This window comes from Phytophthora cinnamomi (genome assembly GCF_018691715.1).
Source record: "Phytophthora cinnamomi strain GKB4 chromosome Unknown Contig100, whole genome shotgun sequence".
NCBI lineage: Eukaryota > Oomycota > Peronosporomycetes > Peronosporales > Peronosporaceae > Phytophthora > Phytophthora cinnamomi.
Genome location: NW_027151033.1, coordinates 379,228 through 400,904, shown reverse-complemented (window position 1 = coordinate 400,904; position 21,677 = coordinate 379,228). Strand labels below are relative to the sequence as shown.

The 21,677-nt window shown below is 54.0% G+C and overlaps 9 protein-coding genes across 12 annotated transcripts; 5 read left to right on the top strand and 4 right to left on the bottom strand.

Annotated features, from left to right (window-relative positions):
* Positions 1 to 1,620: 1,620 nt before the first annotated feature.
* Positions 1,621 to 3,229, top strand: IUM83_16588 (the record flags this gene model as incomplete). 2 transcript variants are annotated; one of them, XM_067941481.1, is made up of 5 exons in its annotated part: positions 1,621 to 1,795; positions 1,892 to 1,974; positions 2,039 to 2,165; positions 2,230 to 2,515; positions 2,578 to 3,229. In XM_067941481.1, 5 exons carry the CDS (start codon positions 1,621 to 1,623, stop codon positions 3,227 to 3,229), a joined length of 1,323 nt encoding a protein of 440 aa, XP_067783272.1. The 2 variants fall into 2 exon arrangements, with proteins under 2 accessions (XP_067783272.1, XP_067783273.1); XM_067941482.1 differs by having other exon boundaries at positions 2,230 to 2,499; positions 2,578 to 2,612.
* Positions 3,230 to 3,699: 470 nt separating this feature from the next.
* Positions 3,700 to 4,635, top strand: IUM83_16587 (endo alpha-1,4 polygalactosaminidase; the record flags this gene model as incomplete). Of its 2 annotated transcripts, none has more annotated exons than XM_067941480.1 (1): positions 3,700 to 4,635. In XM_067941480.1, one exon carries the CDS (start codon positions 3,700 to 3,702, stop codon positions 4,633 to 4,635), a length of 936 nt encoding a protein of 311 aa, XP_067783270.1. The 2 variants fall into 2 exon arrangements, with proteins under 2 accessions (XP_067783270.1, XP_067783269.1); XM_067941479.1 differs by having other exon boundaries at positions 3,829 to 4,635.
* Positions 4,636 to 4,769: 134 nt separating this feature from the next.
* IUM83_16586 (putative glycoside hydrolase) lies at positions 4,770 to 6,476 on the bottom strand (the record flags this gene model as incomplete). The annotated part of the gene is made up of 1 exon (XM_067941478.1): positions 4,770 to 6,476. The coding sequence occupies one exon, from the start codon at positions 6,474 to 6,476 to the stop codon at positions 4,770 to 4,772; it is 1,707 nt and encodes a 568-aa protein (XP_067783268.1).
* Positions 6,477 to 8,444: 1,968 nt separating this feature from the next.
* On the top strand, positions 8,445 to 9,795 carry IUM83_16585 (putative glycoside hydrolase; the record flags this gene model as incomplete). The annotated part of the gene is made up of 2 exons (XM_067941477.1): positions 8,445 to 9,572; positions 9,790 to 9,795. The coding sequence occupies 2 exons, from the start codon at positions 8,445 to 8,447 to the stop codon at positions 9,793 to 9,795; spliced, it is 1,134 nt and encodes a 377-aa protein (XP_067783255.1).
* A 1,285-nt stretch (positions 9,796 to 11,080) lies between these two features.
* On the bottom strand, positions 11,081 to 12,365 carry IUM83_16584 (TKL protein kinase; the record flags this gene model as incomplete). Its single annotated transcript, XM_067941476.1, has 7 exons — positions 11,081 to 11,086; positions 11,187 to 11,499; positions 11,560 to 11,619; positions 11,699 to 11,767; positions 11,859 to 11,927; positions 12,031 to 12,096; positions 12,187 to 12,365. 7 exons carry the CDS (start codon positions 12,363 to 12,365, stop codon positions 11,081 to 11,083), a joined length of 762 nt encoding a protein of 253 aa, XP_067783293.1.
* A 99-nt stretch (positions 12,366 to 12,464) lies between these two features.
* IUM83_16583 (TBC1 domain family member 19) lies at positions 12,465 to 14,371 on the top strand (the record flags this gene model as incomplete). Its single annotated transcript, XM_067941475.1, has 4 exons — positions 12,465 to 13,027; positions 13,096 to 13,178; positions 13,247 to 13,470; positions 13,544 to 14,371. 4 exons carry the CDS (start codon positions 12,465 to 12,467, stop codon positions 14,369 to 14,371), a joined length of 1,698 nt encoding a protein of 565 aa, XP_067783295.1.
* A 1,992-nt stretch (positions 14,372 to 16,363) lies between these two features.
* Positions 16,364 to 18,704, bottom strand: IUM83_16582 (ankyrin repeat protein; the record flags this gene model as incomplete). Of its 2 annotated transcripts, none has more annotated exons than XM_067941474.1 (2): positions 16,364 to 16,402; positions 18,051 to 18,704. In XM_067941474.1, 2 exons carry the CDS (start codon positions 18,702 to 18,704, stop codon positions 16,364 to 16,366), a joined length of 693 nt encoding a protein of 230 aa, XP_067783253.1. The 2 variants fall into 2 exon arrangements, with proteins under 2 accessions (XP_067783253.1, XP_067783254.1); XM_067941473.1 differs by lacking the exon at positions 16,364 to 16,402 and adding an exon at positions 17,951 to 17,965.
* Positions 18,705 to 18,956: 252 nt separating this feature from the next.
* Positions 18,957 to 20,111, top strand: IUM83_16581 (Mitochondrial Carrier (MC) Family; the record flags this gene model as incomplete). The annotated part of the gene is made up of 1 exon (XM_067941472.1): positions 18,957 to 20,111. The coding sequence occupies one exon, from the start codon at positions 18,957 to 18,959 to the stop codon at positions 20,109 to 20,111; it is 1,155 nt and encodes a 384-aa protein (XP_067783294.1).
* Positions 20,112 to 20,968: 857 nt separating this feature from the next.
* Positions 20,969 to 21,604, bottom strand: IUM83_16580 (PDZ domain; the record flags this gene model as incomplete). Its single annotated transcript, XM_067941471.1, has 1 exon — positions 20,969 to 21,604. The coding sequence occupies one exon, from the start codon at positions 21,602 to 21,604 to the stop codon at positions 20,969 to 20,971; it is 636 nt and encodes a 211-aa protein (XP_067783271.1).
* Positions 21,605 to 21,677: the final 73 nt, after the last annotated feature.

The following is a 21,677-nucleotide window of genomic DNA, read 5'->3' as shown; positions in this document are numbered from 1 at the left end:
TCGTCGTTGTACCAGGACAATTTGGATGGCACTTGCGTCTGCAACGAAACACAATGTGATTCGGTCTCCAACGCTTATCTGGAGCTTATTGCTGGGCACGTAGGCGTCTACACTACGTCTCAGACCGGAGCACGACTCGAGTACAAGGGGATAAAAGTTGATGCTAGTCCGGTGAGCAGCCCTACCTTCTCTATCGATGTCTCGACGCAGTATCAGAGTATAATTGGATTCGGAGCAGCCTTCACAGATTCAGCGGCCATCAACGTGTACAAACTCTCGCCGAAACTCCAAAATATTCTTTTGGACCAGTGAGAAAGGGCTGCAGTACAACCTCGGTCGAGTGCCGATTGGGTCACATGACTTTTCCACGAACATTTACTCGTACAATGATAGGGAGGGTGATCTTGCCATGGAAAACTTCTCCATCGAGGTGGATAAAGCTCCGAATTCACACAAAATTGAGCTAATCCAACGCGTGCTGAAGATGACGTCGCGCGATATCAAACTTTTGCGTCTTCGTGGGCGCCCCCTGCATGGATGACGAAGGAGAACTCTACTATGAACTGACACATGAAAGGTGACCCTGGGGACAAAAACTGGAAGGCATTGGCACTTTACTATTCCAAATTCTTTGATGAATACAAGAAGGAGGGAATCGACTTTTGAGCGATGACAGTCCAGAATGAGCCCGAGAAGCCTCTTCTCGCGTTCGCAAAGTGGCGAACCTTGCGTATAACCCCCGAAGAAGAACGAGACTTTATCAAATTCGACCTCGGGCCGATGATGGCGAAGAACCATCCCAGCGTGAAGATTATCGCTAATGATGACCAAAAGCCGAGTATCCTTAGTCGCTTAGCGCCGCTCGAGGACCCCGATTCGCTTCAGTATATTAGCGGAGTCGCTGTACACTGGTATCGGAACGTCGATTTTGTCTTTTGGATGGGTGGGCATTTTGACGACCTTGAAGAATTCCACGACTCGTATCCGAACCTGTTCATACTCCAACCGAAGAATGTGAAGGGTACATGCCAAATCTGTTGGGTACCGGCAAAGGGCCTTCACTCAGAGATGCCGACAAAAGTTGGACTCGAGGTGAAAACTATGGTCGAGATATCGTCGGAGACTTAAACAGCTACGCAGCTGGGTGGACAAACTGGACATGGTGCTGGACACTCATGGCGGGCCGAATTGGTCCAAGAATTTTGTCGATCTCCCATTCTCGTCGACGCCAAGAACGGTGCTGAGTTTTACAAGCAGCTTTCATGGGGCATTTCTCTAAGTTCGTGCCAGCGGGTTCTCGACGCATCAAAATGTCTCTAACCGAGGACGAGGACAGTGACTTGAAGACTTGTGCGTTTGTGACTCCTGAAAGTCAGGTTGTCATCCAATTTTGAATCGTAAGGGCTCGGAAGAAGTGGTGAGTGTAGAGCAGCCTGACTCCAACACCTTCACGGTCACGGTGCCGGCGCACTCTATCGTGACTGCGATCTTACCGCCGTCCAAGAGCTCCACCATAGCTTCAACATGAAAATGCACCTAAATAGTAGCCCCCGCTTCGCATTAGAAGATTCGTCGCTGCTGGCGATCGCAGTTTGACGTCTCTTCACCGTAGAAGTCGCCATGGCCCGCCTGGAGACCAAGCCGCTGCTGCCCCTGGGCAACAATCACTCTCTGCATTGCGGCGAGTCGTACGCTCAGCGTTTGCTGTCCATCCCGCGCGAAGTGATCCCGATGTCTTTGTTCGCCTTTGGGGGCCCGCCGGCACATCTCGCGCTCGCCCACGACCGATTCGTGTGTACGTGCATATAGACATCGACGAGCCTCCTCACGGCAGGACACAGTAACAAGAACATGCTACTGCGGTTGTATACTGTGCAATGTATATATGCAGACAAGCAGAAATGGCTGACGGACGAGAGGTTCCTCGAGGTGCTATCCATCGCCTCAGCCATTCCCGGACCGTCGTCGACGATGGTGAGACCTCATCTATAATTTTGAACTCTATACGGAGCTGACACTATGCAATACTTTGCTGCAGACGATTGCTGCCATGGGCCTCTTCCGCGCTGGGCCATTGGGCGGGTTGCTCGCGCTCTTCTTCTGGGTTTTGCCTGGCTGGATCGCCCTGACAGTGGCAGGTTTTGGGGCCAAGTCGTATCTACAAGGTACCTGTACGATGAGCGAGGGTGCCAAGAATGGAAATGATACTGACTTCGTCTATGCTATCAGATGGCTTTCCAGTGTGGCTGACTGGCTTGGCCCCGGCCGCTGTGTCGATTGTCGTGATCGCGGCGGTCCGACTGTGGCAAAAAGCCTGCGAAGACGACTCGGTCAAGAACTTTGTCGCTTCGGTGTCTGCATGCGTGATTTTAGCTACTCAAGGGATGTCGTCGCTGATCTTTCCTGGAGTTATGGCGGCGGGCGGACTTACTATCTTGTTATCGACAATGTGTGGCTACTCGCAATCTCCAATTTCCAATGATCGCGTCGTTTCTACATGTAATCACCTGGAGAGGTAAGTGCAGTGCACGAATGGATGTCGAGATGATTCATTGAATTATCTTTGCTCACGTGCAGGCAAATTGGCATTCACCCATTTGCCGGAGTTCTGATCGTGCTCTCCTGGCTGGTGATTTTGGTGCTGCTCGAAGTGTACCACCCTCAGGATGGCGGGGAGCACTCTCTTCTCTCATTGTTCTATACGTTTTACTGGATTGGATCCATTATCTTTGGTGGCGGCCAAGTGATGCTCCCCATGTTGCTGAACGACATCGTAATGGCTGGCTGGGTTTCGAAGGAGCAGTTTTTGATTGGCCTCGCTTTAGTGCAATCTCTACCGGGACCATTGTTCAACATCTCGGCGTATCTCGGGGCGCTTGTCTATGGTATTCCCGGAGCGATCGTCGCAAGTACAGGCTTATTTGGTCCTGGCATCGTCCTCTTCTTCGGATTGCTACCACTTTGGGAACGCGTCCGCAACAATAACAGCTTGAAGATCTTCCTGTCTGGAGTGAACGCGTCGGCGACAGGCCTAATTGTGGCCTCCTTCTTCTTGTTGTGGGACAAAGCAGTGCATTCAAACGCGAGCGCAGCGGTGGGGCTTGCTACAGCGTTAATGGTGGGTGTTTTCCGCGTGCCAACGTCGATGGCGATCATTGTAGGAGCCATCTTGGGATTTCTTCTCTCCTGTGAGGTATTTGATCTCGGTCAGAAAGATTTCTGCGGTTGAAATGATGCTCGTAAATCCAGTCGCGCCGCTATACATTCTAAAAACGGGAACCCGTCGTGTCCATTCCAGCATCGAAACATCCGAATTCGCGGCAGAGGACACCATGACATTAAACCATTGAACTCTAAGTCCAACACATAGTATTTCAGTAATGCATTTCCTTCATGTAGTCTGTGGAACGAAGGAGGCGAACAAATGCAGGCTCCGAATATTCCGTACCTAGACCTCTCATAGATATCAATACGCATTGTGCGCTCGATGATTCTCTTGATAATAGTTTTGGACAACATGGAGGGCGCATAGGTGTATCCGCTTCCAACTGGAAGTGACGAAGACAAAGTCTGTTCCACCTTCTTGTTCAGACCGGGCTGGTGTCAATTAGGTAGTGGGTACACGACAGTATCCAGGAGGTTTGCTTGATTTGCACATTTTCAATCTGACCGCCAACTCGACAAGCTATCCACATCACCATGAAGTTCCTCGCCATCGCTCTTCCCTTGAGTCTTATCGGCAGGGTAAAAGCGTGGTGGAAGCCAACCCCAGGCACATCCTACCAGATTCAGCTCAGCGGCTCGCTAGATCTCTCCTACGACGTCGACATGTACGACATCGATATGTTCGACACCCCGAACGCCACCATCGCCGAGCTGCAGCAACGAGGCATCAAGGTGATCTGCTACTTCAGCGCCGGCACGTACGAGGACTGGCGGACCGACAAGGACCGCTACAGCTCCGATATCATCGGTACACGGCTTGACGAGTGGAAAGGAGAGAGCTGGGTGGACATCCGCAGCTCCAAGCTGCGCGAGATCGTCGCGGACCGCATGAAGCTGGCCCGGGCCAAGGGCTGCGACGGCGTCGACCCAGACAACGTGGACGGCGCCTTCAACGACAACGGATTCGACCTCACCGCGAACGACCAGCTGGACTTCAACAAGTTCTTGGCCACGACAGCGCACGGGCTCAACCTCACCGTCGGTCTCAAGAACGACCTGGATCAGATCGACGCTTTGGTGTCGAGCTTCGACTTTTCGGTTAACGAGCAGTGCGTGCAGTACGACGAGTGTGACACGTTGGTGCCGTTCATCAAGCAGGACAAGCCAGTGTTCGGCATCGAGTACTCGGGCGACAAGGCTACTGCATGTGCTACAGCGAACTCACTAAACTTCGACACGCTGTTCAAGACGTTGAGTTTGCAGAGCGAGCGTTATAGTTGTCGAGATAGGTCGGGGGACTCAAGTCTGACTTCCGAAATTTCGGACGCTGACTCGGGATCGGATGAATCTATGGGTGAAGAGGGAGCAAGTGGCAGTTCTGGTAGCAGTTTGGGCTCGGCCTACTCAGCTAGCTTGCCTCAAGTTATTATATGGGTTGTGTGTGTTGCCGCATTGCTGTTCGAGAACTAGGGATGCTACAAACTCATGGTAAAGCAAAAGCAAAATATCAGGCAAGAACATTTATGATCGAGAAAAGAATGACAAAGCTAGTACAGTACAAGTACGTAGTGACTCAGACGTCATTTTCTCTTCTGCAATTCCAATCAACGAGCGAGTGCCAGTGTTGCAAAAGTTGAGACCATCAAGCTCACGAGAGGCCCTTCAAATCCAGAGGTTGCCGCAGATTTTGTCACGGAGCGCGAACCAGCGCCGGCGCCAGTACCAGTGCCACTACCCGAGTTGATTTCATCTAAATGCAGAGACCCATCAGACTTCTGGGCAGGGATATTAGGACACTGGTATCTGGCGCCAGCCTTCGTCGGGCAGGCTTCGCTGCTAGAAGAATCGCCTGCCCAAGTGAAACCACTCAAGACCGGAGAGCCCTTGGGGCACATCGACGTTTTCGAGTGGTTTGCTGGCACCTTATAGTTGACCAATGTAGGCTCACTCGACCCATCGTATGAGGCGTACGCCTCCGCCAAGAACTTAAAATTCGGGAACCGTTCGTACGTGCAGTTGGTGCCCGAGTCCGTGCAATCCTCCGGAGAAAAGTAGCCCAGACCGTAGTTCTGTGGGCCGTACGTCTTGAACGGGTAGGCGGACGTGGCCATGGAATTTGCGTTCTCCGTTGAGTACTCAAAGGCAATGCCGCCAGCGAAGTAGTCGCTGTACTCCGGCAGATTCATGAACGCGGCGTCGTGGAACGTGCGCTGGGCCTCGTAGCCGTCCACCGTGGGGAACGACGGGCTGACGCATCCGAACTCGGTGAGCACGACGGGGATGGAGTAGTCGTAACTCTTGAAGCTGTCGCGCAGCATGTTGAAGCCCGTGGCTTTCGTGGGGTCCGAGATGTCGTCGCACTGCACGTACGTGTTGATGCCGTACCACTGCGCGGTCTCGAGCTCGTCGCTCTCATCGGTGCGGCAGTTGTAGTACAGCGCGTTATCGTCTCGGTCCGTGTCGGCCACAACGAGACCCACAGGCACCTGGCGCAGGCTCGTGCACGACTGCAAGAAGGCGCGCATGTCCCGGATGAACTTCTTCTGGCACGGCGCGTTCCACGTCCAGGGATTGCCTCCCGTACGGTGGTTGACCTCGTTGCCTCCGCTGAAGGCCATGACGTTGTCGTAGCGCGCGAACTGCTTGATAATCTTCTCGCCGCGGGACTTGTAGGACGCGGGGTAGCAAGCGGGCGCGGCGTCGGCCGTGATCTCACAGCCCTCGCAGTCGGAACCGAGATCGACGACGACGTAGATCCCCTCAGCCTGCAGCGCGCACATGAACGCGGAGTGATCGACGTCTGGGTCGACGGAGTAGAGTCGGATGACATTGGCGTTGAGTGCCGTGAATTGCGGCAGGTCTCGATTCCAGATGTGTTTGAAGTCCTCGGAGAAGAGATCGAGGTTGTTTACGTTGAGGGGTCCGGTGTTGGGTCTGGGGTAGTAGTTAACGCCGCGGACGGCGAAGTAGTCGCCGGTGACGGAGTCGAAGAAGCGGTTCCCTTTGATCACAAGAGGGTGGAACGTGTCGTTGTGCCCCGCATCATTGCCACCAACAGCTTGACTGCCACTACTGTTGCTGCTGCTGCTGCTGCTGCTGTTGCCGATAGTTTTGGGCTGGCCCGGGATAGCAGAAGGTTTTGAGGTGGGACCGTGGGAGGGGAGGGTAGAGCTAACTCCAGATTCTGGGATGGCCTCCGGAGGCGGAGTGGCGGCGAGGATGGTTAGCTCAGGACGAGTAGGCGCGACGCTGTTGAGGATGACCGCAGTGATGGTAGCTGCAAGCCACCATGAATTGATGATCCTGACCATTTGAAGTCGAATTGCTCAGATGGAGACGGGTAGTTCACTGAAAATTGGAGAATGGTGCCTAGGATCCAAGTTCCTGCCGGGCATCCGTTTTTATCGTTTCCACCGAGCGCTCGCCCATTAGTGAGATTGAGTGGGTCATCTGAACAGTACACTACACTGTTGAAAACGCAGGACAGGTGGCCAAGCTCACAAGCTCATACCGCATTGAGATTCTGTGTGTATGTCAGAAGAAAGCGTCGCGACACATCGCATGTCAAGAAACTACCCGAACTACTACGTAGTATTGGGCTCGAGAAAACGTGATTGTATTTTTGGTGCGCTGCTCGATCCAGCACCCTTCTGCGTGCGAGATGCCTCGGTGAAGTCCTCGGTTTCGTTAGGCAACGACACGTAGAATGGGTCGTACTTCCGACTGCAAATGCTCCGGAACAATCTCTTGGTAATAGGGCTCTCCAACGCATCTCGGTACAATCCTTGATACTTCATCACTTCTTCCTCTGTTGGATTCGTCACTTTTGGTATAGCGATTGAAACGGAGTACAAAGGTATGGCACGAGGGCAGATTACAGCAAGACATCCAAACCACCTGTGTCTAGAATGACCGAAGGCGAGAACGTACATCATTTGCCAGAGTAAGTAGTTTAAACTTCCGCAGCATCGAGCCCTTGCAGTTTGGTGCTACATCCATTCGCGAATACGAAAGTAGAAGTGAGGTCCGCAATTACCATGATAAAGACGTTAAGCTATCTGGAAGTAAAGATCACTTTCACCTTCACCGAATACAACGACTTTGCGCGTGGACGCACTGTTTTGACTCAGTTGCATTCAATGAAAATGGACATCCTTTCAGATACATGTACGAGCTCTCTGCGAACATACGACGAAGCTCCAAAAGGTGTTTTTGACGAATTATTTTGTATAAGGATTTCGGTAAATATTTTCCGGAAAGGTTGTACCAAGAGCACGCCAGTGAACGCTACTTCTTCAGCGCGTGGCTTACTTTCGTTGGCTGGGTGTACGATTGATTTTAACGAGTATGCGCATTCGCACACTTGCGTAAAATCAAAACGGCAATTACGTAGTCAGCTTTTTTTTCTCGCTTTAGATCCACTGCTCCCGTGTTGGCGGGATTTAAGTTGGGGAATTGGATTCATTGATGCGAGCTTCCGCTTGCTTAGCGCATCTATCATCTTAAATCGCTCCGCGAGACCGTCGTACTTAGAGGTACAGCGGGTACGTCAGATATCCTAACGAGATACAAGGCAAAGGTAGGCCTTATGTTTCTCTTGATTTCATGGTTCGAGATAAGCTTTTGATTCCCATCCAGGAACAAACAACACTACTGTTAACAGGCGCAACTGGATCGTCCGCCTAACATTGCGTATAGAAACCCCACTCGTCCTTGTATCTGACAAAATGGCAGAACAACAACGCTTTTTTAGGTACCTATGCCACAAGACTATTATACTACAAAATCGTTTAGGGGATACTACCGCGACTTCCAGGGCTCAGCCTACTTAGACCACACCACACATGTGCGAGCACCCTTCCGCTCACAAGCAGCATGACGAATCCCATGAGCAGGGAAGATCTACCACAGCCCCAGATAATCGGTGAATGTGAATAGAAATGAACCCGTCAAGTGGGTGATTCACAGCCGTCACAAAGAGACACTCGCTAGGTTTGCATCGAACCGCGCGTGCTCGTCTTCGTCATGGACTAACATGCGCTTACCCGTTTCAACTTCAGTGTCATCAACGGAGTTTGGCTCTGCCTGGATCACAATGCAGTTAAGCGGCACTCGTCCCATTATGGGATGGTTCCGCACATGAAGAACCATGCTTCATCGTTCCCTGGGATCCTACATCTTTCACCACCGCTAGAAAGTGAAGCCCTCATGGTCTTGTCGACAAGCTCACTGTCCAAGTCGACATCTCCCATACCTACCTACGGCATCACCCCCAAACCATGGTTCATGCTATCACGACATTATTCACTATAACATCTCTGCAACTGCTAACCGCTTCGATCGGTTCCGCCGCCAGTCCACTTGTGATCAAAGGGAACCGCTTCTTCGACTCCGTCACCGGCGACTACTTCGCCGTCCGCGGCGTTAACTACTACCCCAGACCCAACACCGGACCCCTCAACGTAAACAACCTCGATCTCTTCTCCGAGGACTTCAAACACATCTGGAATCGAGACCTGCCGCAATTCACGGCACTCAACGCCAATGTCATCCGACTCTACTCCGTCGACCCAGACGTCGATCACTCCGCGTTCATGTGCGCGCTGCAGGCTGAGGGGATCTACGTCGTCGTCGATCTCGGTTCCGACTGCGAGGGCTGTGAGATCACGGCCGACGCCGCGCCCGCTTGCTACCCCGCGTCCTACAAGTCCCGCGGCGAGAAGATTATCAAGCAGTTCGCGCGCTACGACAACGTCATGGCCTTCAGCGGAGGCAACGAGGTCAACCACCGTACGGGAGGCAATCCCTGGACGTGGAACGCGCCGTGCCAGAAGAAGTTCATCCGGGACATGCGCGCCTTCTTGCAGTCGTGCACGAGCCTGCGCCAGGTGCCTGTGGGTCTCGTTGTGGCCGACACGGACCGAGACGATAACGCGCTGTACTACAACTGCCGCACCGATGAGAGCGACGAGCTCGAGACCGCGCAGTGGTACGGCATCAACACGTACGTGCAGTGCGACGACATCTCGGACCCCACGAAAGCCACGGGCTTCAACATGCTGCGCGACAGCTTCAAGAGTTACGACTACTCCATCCCCGTCGTGCTCACCGAGTTCGGATGCGTCAGCCCGTCGTTCCCCACGGTGGACGGCTACGAGGCCCAGCGCACGTTCCACGACGCCGCGTTCATGAATCTGCCGGAGTACAGCGACTACTTCGCTGGCGGCATTGCCTTTGAGTACTCAACGGAGAACGCAAATTCCATGGCCACGTCCGCCTACCCGTTCAAGACGTACGGCCCACAGAACTACGGTCTGGGCTACTTTTCTCCGGAGGATTGCACGGACTCGGGCACCAACTGCACGTACGAACGGTTCCCGAATTTTAAGTTCTTGGCGGAGGCGTACGCCTCATACGATGGGTCGAGTGAGCCTACATTGGGCAACTACGAGGTGCCAGCAAACCACGCAGAAACGTCAGTATGCCCCGCCGGCTCACCTGATCTTCGCAACTTCCAGTGGGAGAGTGATGGCTCGTTGAGTGAGTCATGCCCAACTGTCGCAGACAGCCTTTTCCAATGTACACCTACGATGGCTGTGTGAGCTATAACGAACGCACCGTTAGTGTTGAGTGCAATGCCTGCAGTGGATACAAATAGTGAAGCCCCAACAAGCGCTACGTGGGACACTACGTCCCAACCACCAGCGACTCAATCTCCAGATGTGCCAATTTCGATCTCGCAAGCGCCAGTAGTCACGAACGCAAACCACAACGGTTGTAGAATTCGGTAGAACGCACTTTTCAATGCATTCCTCAGAGAAAACAAATGAAACCGAGCTCAATTGATTTAGTTGCTGCCGTCGTTTGGTTGGCTAAAGTAATAGATCTGGTTTTCTCAGCTCATAGGCGACCTGGGCTGCGGCTGGGCGCTGAGATGGATCGATGCTCATGCAACGTCTTGCAAGAGCTTCAAGGTTGCGAGGACACGTGGGAGACATTGTGACGAGCAATTTTCCAGAAGATACGCCTTGCAGAATAGCCATGTCATTCAGTGGAGCTCCAGTGCCGCTGGTTTTGGCATCTGCGAATGGTAGTTGGTGTGTATCCAGCTCCGAGAGAATGATGCCAAAAGAGTAGACATCCACAGCTTCTGTATAGTTTTCTTCCCCACGAGCAATCTCCGGGGCAAGCCAGCGAGCGGTGCCTACACCCGCGGTCATATCATTCTGTCGTTTGGTAGCTGAAACCCCGAAGTCTCCAAGTTTCGCGCCCTTCTTGGAGTCGAGCAAGATGTTTCGGGACTTGAGATCGCGATGAATAATCACGGGGCTTAAGGAATGCAGATACACAATGGCATCAATTGTATCCAGTGCATATTGAAGTTTCAGACCCTCCTGCCACGGAAGGCGCTTGGGGGGTTTCTTGTCCAGCAGCGTGCGTAGGTCCCCACTATCCATATATTCAATGACCGCAAGCATATCCACCAGCTTGGTCCACGCAACACCAACAAACTGGATAATCTTCGGATGCTCCAGCCACGCCATCAGCTTTATTTCACGCAAAAAGTCTTCGCTGGTTGCCATAGATACCTGCTCTTGAATCAACCGCTTCACAGCTACTCGCGCATTGCGATATTGGCCAATCCACACCTCGCCGAAGGCCCCTTGGGCAATCTTTTTGACAAACACTACGCTGTCGTAATCGATACGCCATGTCACCAGCACAGGATCGTTGGATGGGAACAATTTATCAACCGCCTCCATCTCCTTTTGATAGCTGGCACGAGCTGCCTGGTCGAAAAACAGAGGAGTGTCTTCGTGAATACCTTCACGGTATCGATTCTTCTGCCAACGGCCAATATAATCGTAGACTGCACGGGCGACGCCGCCTACAACACCAAGCGAAATTAAAGCTATCACCCCTGCAATCATACCAATGACCACCATGACAACGATTGCTGCGATGATGTACTTCTTCGTTGTGTTGCTCGGAATTGGCAAGGCAGGAATAATCACCCCCACCGTAGCCATTGGAGTTGCAGGTTCTTGTGCCTTATCTGCACCATGATCCCTCATCACAATCGCAGGATCTTCAGCTGCAGCGATATCCAAACGGCACACACCTTTTCCTTGCAGGTAAACCAAAGATCCCGTCGAGCACGAAGACACATCTGCGAATCCAGCCTGAAAGTCTGATAGGCCCGCAAAAAAATCATATTGCGCCGCCGACATTGCCGCTATCTCAAACCCATTGCTGGCAATGCGGAAACTGTCCAATTGGGGCGATGCAAAGACTGAATTGGGGAAATCCGTCAAGCTGTTCGCCGATAGATCACTAATAAAATAAGGGGTCAGACGGGTTGTAACACTAGAAAATCGGACTGTGTCAACGTACAGCATCGCCAGCACGGGGAAAGAGACGTTGTAAGCATTGAGAGCGTTGTGCGACGCATTTCTACAAGTAACACAGTATGGCGTTTGGTCAGTCCGTAGCAGAGATATTCCAAGGAAAAACAACAGTACCGTAGCCTTACAGCTTCGTAATGGTTGTAGAAGCCGCAAATGCACCACCAAATAGTTCCAGTTCATTTTCGGCCAGATTTCTGCCATATCCACGACATTGCACCACCTCGTCAGTCCTTCCTCAACAACAAGATATACATAGTGGAGATCCAACTCAATGGAAGGTCGCACAGTTCTCTCAAGCTCTCCAGTGCGCGAACTTCCTCCGGAATAGCTCCCAACTTGCACTTGACCAAATTCCTATTACAACGAAAGCACAATTTATAGTAAGGGGGCCAATCCAGTATGCTGTCGTCCACGGATCGAGTATGCTGTCGTCCACGGATCGAGTATGCTGTCGTACAGTTTCTGGATCGAGTGCGGCAGGTTGAGACTCGCGACGTCGCTCAGATCCCAATTCTCCAATGTACTGCAGCCATTACAGCATAGTGCAAGTCGCCAGGGATGATTATTAGTGATCGCTGCCCTACGAATTCAATTCATGAGCAGCCCCACGCACACATCCGTGAAGACGTCGCCCGGCTGGAACAGCGTCTCCGGGTGCTCTGGCGCGCCTCCGTCGCCCTTGTAGCTGTACGAGTCGCCGTGGACGACGGGGTGGTGGAAGAAGAAGGCTCGCGTCGGGCCCAGGGCCACCGCCAGCGCCGCCGCCAAGAGCCTCGCCGCGGAACTCCCCATCGCTCGCTCGGAAGATAATTCGGAGTGACGTCCTTGCACCTTAAGTACGATAACACACAAGTTGAAGATTAATCACAACGGTTTTGTGCCTTTTGCAGGATGGCAGCACTGCGTTACGGAGACGTGGGGCTCGAGGAGCGGACGCTGCTGCTCACGGAGCGTCTGGCAGCTCTGGACCAGGTGAAGGAGTGGAAGCAGCTGGTCAAGATGGAGCTGGCCCAGCCCGAGTATGCGGTGGACCAAGTGCAGAGTCTGCAGAACCCGCTCATGTACCTCCTGCTGGAGAAGATGGGGCTGCTGGGGCTGCTCAAGCGCACGGTGATCGATCTGCACTGCGACGCGATGCAGTCGCTGGCCGCGGCATCGAAGAAGCAGGCGAAGGTCGCAGCGGAGGACAGTCGACAGCTGCCCGGGACTCGGTCGACGAACGGCTGCAGTCTCGACGTCGTTCGAGCAGCTCGAGAGAACTGGGAACGGATCACGAGCGACGAGATGCTGAGGGTCGCGAAGGAGCTCGGACGACCGCTGGTAGCTCCTAAAGCAGCTGCGCCATCGTCGGGCGCCGAGGCAGCAGCACGAGACGACGGACAGATACCCGAAGCCGAGGGCGCCAAGCCCGCGAAAGCCAACAAAGTTCTGGCTGCAAGCTTCCTCTATGATGGGTACGCTCTGCCAGTCGTGTTGAGGGACAATATGCAAGTGTTGATGCGTGCTTTGACACTATGGATAGCAATGACCTGCTTCGGTCGCTGCAAGCGATCGAGCCTTCCAACCGAGTCCGCGAACCAACAGAGACAGCCACAGACGCATGGGGTACGTCCTGATTTTTCTTCCTCCTACTAAAGTTTCAGGATTCATACGTCATTGTATTACTGGTACAGGTTCCATCCAACTACAGCTCTATTCGCCCCCTTTCCCCGAGTACCGCCGCTTATTCTCTGAGCTAGCGCCAGGATGTGGGCAAATGGGACTGGACGAGCATTTCCAGAGAAGCGCTTTTCTAGCAGAAAAGAATCGCGTCGGTGACCTCGTATTAGCGCACCAAAGCGTATCAATGGCGCGCCAGTACTCCAAGACAGGGTGTCCTGTCAGCTTGCGACCTCAGGTAAGACAATCCCCACATGAACGCCGACGAGCAAAAGTAGAATAACATCTAACGTGTTCACCGCTGCCATCAGATCTGGCGCCAGGTTCTTTCGGTACCTGCCACCGCGGAGGACCGGAGCTACTTTGAACATCTGAAAAGACAAGCCGCTGAGTGGACGTACCTCACGGATGACATGTATCTGCTTGATCTTCAGCAGACAATCGACAGTTCTGATTACTTCGTTTTCCAAGATCACCTCGAGAACGTGCTCATGGCTTTCACACGTGATACTTATGTTAAGCGGCATGCATTACAAGTCAATGGAGCTGTGCATTGTTCCCTTGCTGAACCAGGCATCGCAACAACAGAGCTCCAGCACGATGAAACCGTGGATGTCGACACGAACAGCTGCATACCCCCCAATGGAGTTCTACCTTTCAGTGGCCTCGTCATGTACATGGCACCTCTTGCATATCTTTACGCAGATCCCGTCGAAATCTACTTCGTCTTTCGTGAGTTGTATGCACGGTACTGGAGCAAGCTCAACGCTATCCGGACCGAACGAGGAACAATCTTACATCTCTGCAAGTTGTTTGAAGATCTTGTTGTGCGCTCCAGCCCCGCCACAGTTTTTCACCTCATAAATATTGGCCTCAAGCCACTGGACATAGCATTCCCTTGGATTCAAAGTGCGTTCTCGGGTATATTGGACATCGACCAAGTACTCCTGCTCTGGGACCGTGTGATTGGCTACGACTCGCTAGAACTTGTCGCCATTTTCGCCGCCGCGCTTTTCCACTTCCGCGCAAGTGAGCTAGAGTCTATTAGCTCGCGCGAAGAAGCCGACGAACTATTTGCCGAGCTCATAGATATCCCAGTAGTGACTTTGTTGCAGGAGTATCTATTTGGCCTTTCGTAAGCGTTGGTCAGCTTTACTCGGGTAGGAACGCCTGGTCGACGTGTCGAATGACAGTTAGCATCGCTTTCTTGAAAGCTTCATAGCAACTATACGACGGAAGGCGTAATATATCTGGTTTGTGCTCCATCGTAGGATACATAGTATCGGAATCGACAGCATTACCACTATCAAGATGCGATGCGATAGTAATGCGGGCAGACTCGCCTTCAGACCGAAAAAAACGTTCGTTCGCCAACTGGAACGTGCCAGTCATGAACAACAAGAAGAGCTGTTGTTCCTCTTCGACGAGTTCGTTCATCAAGCGAGGCATCCACATTTTCGCAGTCTCGATATCTTCACCCGCCATTGTTTCAGAGCCCCGAATATCCCAATCAACTGTGGTGTTCCAATCGATTTGGCGAATGTTCAGACTCATTTCTGGACCGTTGAATAGCACACGAAGGCCGTCAGCGTGAAACAGCTCCAGGGTGGCGGGAAGCACTGCTTCAAAACCCGCAGCAAAGGAGCGCCCCGCGATCTCCCAAGGTTTGTCACTCGTGAACGTGTACTTCCCTTTGCAGCCGATACATCGCAAAAAAGCCGGTGCAAAATCTAGTATCCCACTTATAGGTACCGCATAGAGCACAAAATGTGCAACTAGCTCGCCCAACAAATAATACCCAAGCAATTGCGCATCAAGTTTTTGCTTATCAAGCGAGTTGGGATTTGATTCCAGATCGACACTGTGGCCTCGCATAAGCAAACCGGGCATCTCTTTAAGCAGCCCCGCTGCTAACCGAATCAAGACAAGTTTCAAATTGCCCTCCCGATTCTCGATGCTTTGGCTGGTCGCACCACCCCGTTCGATGGAAAATATGATCGGCAAGCGGAAGTCCTCGGGCTCTAGCCTTGTACTCATCCCAACGAACTGTCTCCAAAAACACCCACTTTCACGTGAAAAAACAATCGCCAGCTTTTTCTGCGTCGTCAAATGTTTATCGGTTCTTGGCGTTTCGCTTTCAACACCAATGACGCCTTGCCCCGGGGATTTCTTGATAGAAGCGCCAATGCACCTCCAAACATATTCAAGCTTGTTGTCCAGTCGAAGTAAGAACGGGTTCGACAGCAGAAGTCCCTCCATTCGTTCTATCCGCTCCGGATCACACTGACACCAATCATTTAGAATGTCAAAGCAGGAAGGATCTCGTGCCACCCGCCGCTGCCACTGACGAACTAATCCTCTTTGCTGATATTTGCTCAACATTCGGTGTAGTCGTGAAAGTTGCTTGGTGAGTTTATAATGCATGAACTCTTGAATGACTGTGGCTTCCTGTGCGTACAACATGGGAATCCATCCATTCGAGTCTTTCGCCACAATATTTACATCTTCCAGCAGAAGAGCTCGAACACATAACACGTGATTTTCTTGAGCCGCAATATGAAGGGCTGTGAATCCAGTCTCTTTTACCGCTTGGTTCGCATTGACAAACCCCACATTGCAGAGATGTGTGACAAGCTCGTGATTACCCGAAGCTGCAGCGAAATGGAGCGGGGACCACCCATTAGGTGCCGTTTGGTTCAAACAGTCTCCAAACACGTCCATCTCTAACATCAGCGCGATCAATTTCTTCGCGTTTTTTGCCACCTCGCTCAAGTAGGCCGATTGTTTTCGCGTTATGACAGTCCCACCACCAGCCTTGCACAAAATCATTAACGGATATAAACCCTCACTGGACTTTTCCTGAAGCATTGACGGTTGAGCATCAAAGATCGTTCGACAGATCTCAACGGTGTAGCTGTTAACAACCTGACAAGCGTAATGAATTGGAAAGTTGGAGTCCAAGTCGCCCATTCCAATTAAAGCTGTATTCCCCCGCATAAAGGGAAGACAAAGGCGGTTGACATTAGCGGACCGGAGCATAAAGTGAAAAGGAATGCAGCCCCGCAAGTCTTGATGAAGCAAAAGTTTTTGGTCACGCTTCAGAAGCATCCGGCAACACACGATTGACCCCCCTAAGGCAGCATGGTGTAGCGCATTGCGACTTTGCGAATCTGTCGCGAAAATGTCAACATTGCGCTCTTCCATTAAATAGCGTAGGCATCTGGCTAGTCCATTTCGCGCAGCGTGCATTGCTAACGTTCTGCCCTCGCAATTGGCATTTTTCCAATCGGGAGGAAGATTGGCCGCTCCCGTATTATCTTCTAGCAACTCCATCAATTGCCTTGAGTTTCTGCTGTCGCAACATTGAAATAACCAATCCAGCATTCGGTGGGATGCTTGCACACAACGCGCTAAGTATGCCGCGGGATCGCAACGAGTGCACAGATACCTAGACGGTGGATTACTTTCAAAATTTGTCAAAAACCCAACACAGTCGGCATGCTCCCAAACACCACAGTCCTCTTTCCAGCATTGTAACCACTGTCCACGGTATCCCCCAACTGATGTAGCCCCGCACACGCATCGAATCTCGCCAATTATTGTCAACGGCTCAAAGTCCAAATTGTCGTCAGCACCATCATCATCATCAATAGTTTCTCCTCCAATCATATCGTCGCCCCTTTCATTGCCCGGACCTTCTGGAGTGACCACAGACGTCGCCGTCGATACCTCCAGGGAATTGTCCTCTTCCTCCTCGTCATCCGACAGCTGCGTGAGATCCACTTCAATATTACTACTTGCTCCTCCATTTTCCTTGGGTATATCGGGTTGGTGTAGCCTCTTCCGCCTTTTCCTTGTCTGCGCACGTTTACGAACTGGGGTATCATCTTCACTGCTTTCTCGTGGAGCATTTCGCCGGCGCGCACTAGTAGGTGGTTGTGACAAGTCCGGGAGATCGTCGTCGTCTTCGTCGTCACGTTCCACTTGGGAGTACAATAAGCGCTTTCGACGGCGCTTTCGACTATGGTTAGTCAAGCTTTCCTCGCTTGCTTCACTATCCACACTGGCGTCACTATCCTCGCTCTCACTAGCCTCTGGTGGAACATACTCATCGTCACCACCGTTGGTCCAAATCGAGGACGAATTACGTGCTTTTGTCGATTTTGCCCGGGATGATGTGTTCTTTTGTCGCTCCTGGTGTCGGGATTGAGTCCGGAGATGAGTTCTTGTATCAGCCTCCTGTAGACGTCGAGGTATGGGGGTTTGCTTTGGCGTCGGTTTATCATGCTGTAATCTTTGCCTCAGTTGTTCTTGTTCCTGTGCTCGCTGTCGTTTTTCTTGCTCTTGACGCTGCATCTCCGCCAATTTCTCTCGCTCCTGCTGCACCTTAAGCCGCTGCTGATACTCTTTTTGCTTTTGATGCAACACTTCGTGCGTTTTTTGCCGCTGTCGTTCATGCTGGATGCGGCGCTCGCGTTCTTGTTCTTCCAGTTGTATCCGCCTTCGTTGTTCCTCTTGCTCGCGCTCAAACCGTCGTTGCGCACCCGCCTGTTGCTGCTGCGATGCTAGAAGTTCACTCCTCAGTTGTCGGTCCAGTTGTTCCTGACGCTCCCTCGCGAGTCTGCGCTGCTCAAACTCCCGAATCACGGCCTCAGAAGGGTCACTTGCTGCCACAGGTGCTGGCGCCATCGGTATTGTCACAACGGGCGCTGCTGCTGCTACTGGTGCTGAACCTTGCGTACGTTGAAGAAAATTCTGTGCTTGGCGTGTGCTCGCAGTATTCACAGTGTCTGCGGTACTCTCCGGTTTCACGCGCACTTGCGCCGACGATGGCTGCACCGCGCGCCGCTGTGGGTGCGACTCTGCTGCACTGGCGCCTCCTGCCCGCTTCTCCCGCAGCCGCTTGTAAAACTCCTGAAATTCCTGATGGAACAGCCAAAGCTCCACTTCCGTGCGAAACAGCGTAAGGTTCGTCCCTGGCTGCACGCGGCTGTGGAAAGCCCACGAGTTGATGCTGTTGACGTAGAACTCCTGCAGCAGGCCAGGGCCGTAGAGCTGCACCACCTCCAGGGGCAGCCACGTCTCCATGCCGTTGCGCCAGCGCGTGAACACGAGCTCCCAGTGCTGGCCTTCGCTGCGCGAGCACTGCACGAGGTCCAGCACCTTGACCAGGTCGCCGCGCGCCACGCGGGGCATGCTCAGCACGTTCTTCCTGGGCAGGTCGGCCATGGTGAAGCTGGCGACGCAGCTCTTGGCGTACAGGTCTCCGCGCGTGGACATGACGATGAACCTGCGCGTGAGCTGGAAGCGCGCGTACCAGAAGCGGCGCCGCGGGTCCGCGTGGATGTACAGGCGCTGCGCGAAGTCCGCGGGGACCTGCGGCCGGAAGCGCAGGTCGCCCTCGCGAGGCAGCACCAGCCGCAGCCCGCGCCCCTCCGGCAGGGCCGGGTACGCCTTGGACCGCATGTCCATCTCTTGGCGCGCTCGCTCGCTGCTTGGTCCAGAGGGAAGTGACTCGTGCGTCGGCGGCGCGCGTCACTCTTTTAATGTCACTCGCGCGGGGATACGTTGATGTGTCGCACATCACAAATGACACGGCCGCGTCGCGTCGGGGAGATATTCCTCCCAAGCACAGCACGGCCAGCGACCACCAGGACGCCAAGCGCCCTCCCGCAGCAAGCCCGGGCCCCCTCCGTCCCCCGGTTCCCGACGCCTGCGCGCACGATGTCCCGCGGCCCGACCATCAACCGCGAGGAGGGCGACGACCGGGCGCTGCCCTTCCCGGCGGATCGCGAGCGCGACGTGCGCGTGACGCTGCGGCGCCACACGACGGGCGTCGTGACCTTCGGCGACACGGGCGACTTGTGCACGGAGACGGACGACGTGGACGTGGAGCTGGTGCACCAGGACGCGCTCAAGCAGCTCATGCGCCACGGCAGCGTGCTCTTCGCCGGCGGCGTGGCCGGCAGCGTCGGCAAGACGGTCACGGCCCCGCTCAGCCGCCTCACGATCCTCTTCCAGGTGCACAGCATGGTGTCCACACGCCACACCGACCGCTTCTCGCCCACCGTGAGCAGCGCCTTCACCAAGGTGCTCAAGAACGAGGGTGCCCTGGCCTTCTGGAAGGGCAACGGCGCCAGCGTGCTGCACCGCTTCCCGTACTCGGCGGTGAACTTCTTCACCTTTGAGATGATCAAGAACGGCATCATCGCGCAGAACCACCCGGCCTTCACCGAGAGCTCGTGGACTACGATGTTCGCGTCGGGTGCTTTGGCCGGCGCGACGGCCACGGTGGCATGCTACCCGATCGACCTCATTCGAACGCGATTGGCGACGCAGCTGAATACAGATATCCGCTACACAGGCATTCGCCACGCTGTGCAGCGCATTAGCGCCGAAGAAGGCGTGCTGGGGCTTTACCGAGGCATGGGCGCCACCCTCATGGTCACCGTCCCCAACCTGGCCATCAACTTTACGCTGTACGAATCGCTAAAGGATTACGCGCGGACGTTCCGCCGGAACCAAGCACTTGCTGGTCTCACTGGCGTGGAGAGGGAACAGGCTGCGGAGATGCACGACGAAACGCACTTGTGTGTGACGGACACGCTGTTGTGCGGCGGCACCGCCGGCATCGCATCGTCGCTGGTGACATTCCCGATCGATGTTGTGCGCCGCCGACTGCAGATCTCGGCCATTCACGCCGAGAGTGCAGGCATCAAACCGACGCCCTCGGGTATTGCATCGGAGCTGTTTCAGACGCAGGGCGTGCGTGGATTCTACCGGGGGCTGACGCCGGAGCTCATGAAGGTTGTACCGATGGTGGGCATAACCTTTGGCACCTTTGAGCGACTGAAGAAACTGCTGACAGTGGAGGATTAGACTCGAAGAGAAAAGAAAAGGCTAGAACTCTGGTCGTCCGGTGGATAACTTCCGACTGACCTCTTCCGTTAAAATAATACTGCGATGGATGTATCGTGTTCGGTTATCAAGCCGGGAGCGACGGTGTACTACAAGTGCACTGCTTGACGCCGACAGGGTGGTGGTCAATATAGAGCAGGTGATCCCGACTTATCGGATCCCTTCTTCTCTCGGCCTGTGCAATGCGTTTTGCCTTTCGTGGTGCGACGCGGCGACATGTATCCGCAGCGTCAACGCGACGGTCAAGCAAACGGAACGGCATTCATACCCTTGAGCGTGTTATTGTGATAGATTACACTGTCGCAGCAGCAAGTCTCCCTCTTCCAGCGGAAGGAGCAGCGTGCGCACGGGCTGCAGACGAAAGTTGTCCCCCATGACTTAAAAAAAATGTAAAACTAAATACTAGCAGTGAGTAGAAGACCGATCGAATTGCTAGCCAAACCTCGTGTTGAGCCTGTCCTTCTCCTTTTGCTGTTGTCCGTTGGCTCGTGCATCGCGACACGGCCTGGGTCAGCTCCTCGAGCTTGTTCGCTGCTCTTGGCCACCGCAATCACAAGATGTTACCGATCGCCAGCCTTCGCGGTTCGGCAAAGTCTTGTCGCAGAGGCTGCTAGTTCTCGGCAGAAGCGGCTGAAATCTTTCACGCATGCATGTCGGCCAGTGTCTTCCAGCGGACGGACACGGCAGAAGATAAAATGCCGTTGTTAAAGAAAAAAATGGGAAACTGGGATGTCGTTCGTTGGTGGGGCTTGACTGCTGCCGGTGTTGGTGCGGGTGATAGCGCGCGCTCAACTATGGAAGAGGAACAGACTTGGCTGCTAAATTGACACGGAGGAGATTTTGCTTGGCCGAGCAGGCCCCCACTCGTTCTCCATCTGTGTGTAGACGCCCTCCGGGGGCGGCATGCATAGCTCAGTCTCCCAGGAAACGACCTCGACGTCCTCTGTGTGCTTCCAGGTGAGCACTACGGTCGCGCCATCGCCCTTCTCCAGGAGCGAGTTGATCTGTCGAAGCACCTGCCCCTTGGATTTGTTCATGACCAGACGATGGTTGATGGCGTACAGCGTGTCCCCGACTCGGAGGCCGCAGCTGGCCTCGGCTGGGCCCTTGAGTCCGTGCCAGTTCGTGGGCTGCGGGCCCTGGCCGTGGTCGCGCGGCACAAAGCGCTTGCCGTCCAGCCTGTAGACGTCGGCGATCACGACCTCGGCGTTCTGCGTGATCCGACTGCCGCGGGTCTTGACCACGAGGCCTAACCGCCGGAAGAAGTCCTGGCGGCGCATGCCGGGCGTCTCCAGGTACGGGAGCTGCGCGCGCGGGCCGATCTGCACGGTGTCCGAGTCGCCGCTCACTCGGACCTCGGTCTGCCGGTCGTGGCTGAGGCTGGTCGCGTAGATTGGGGAGCCGTAGAAGTCCCCGCCGCCAGGCATGCCGTTACGGGACACGCCTTGGCCCATGGTGGTGGTGTGGTGCTGCGCGCCGCCGACAAAGGGGACGCGTCGGGGGGCGAAGGGGGTAGAGCGAGAGTGC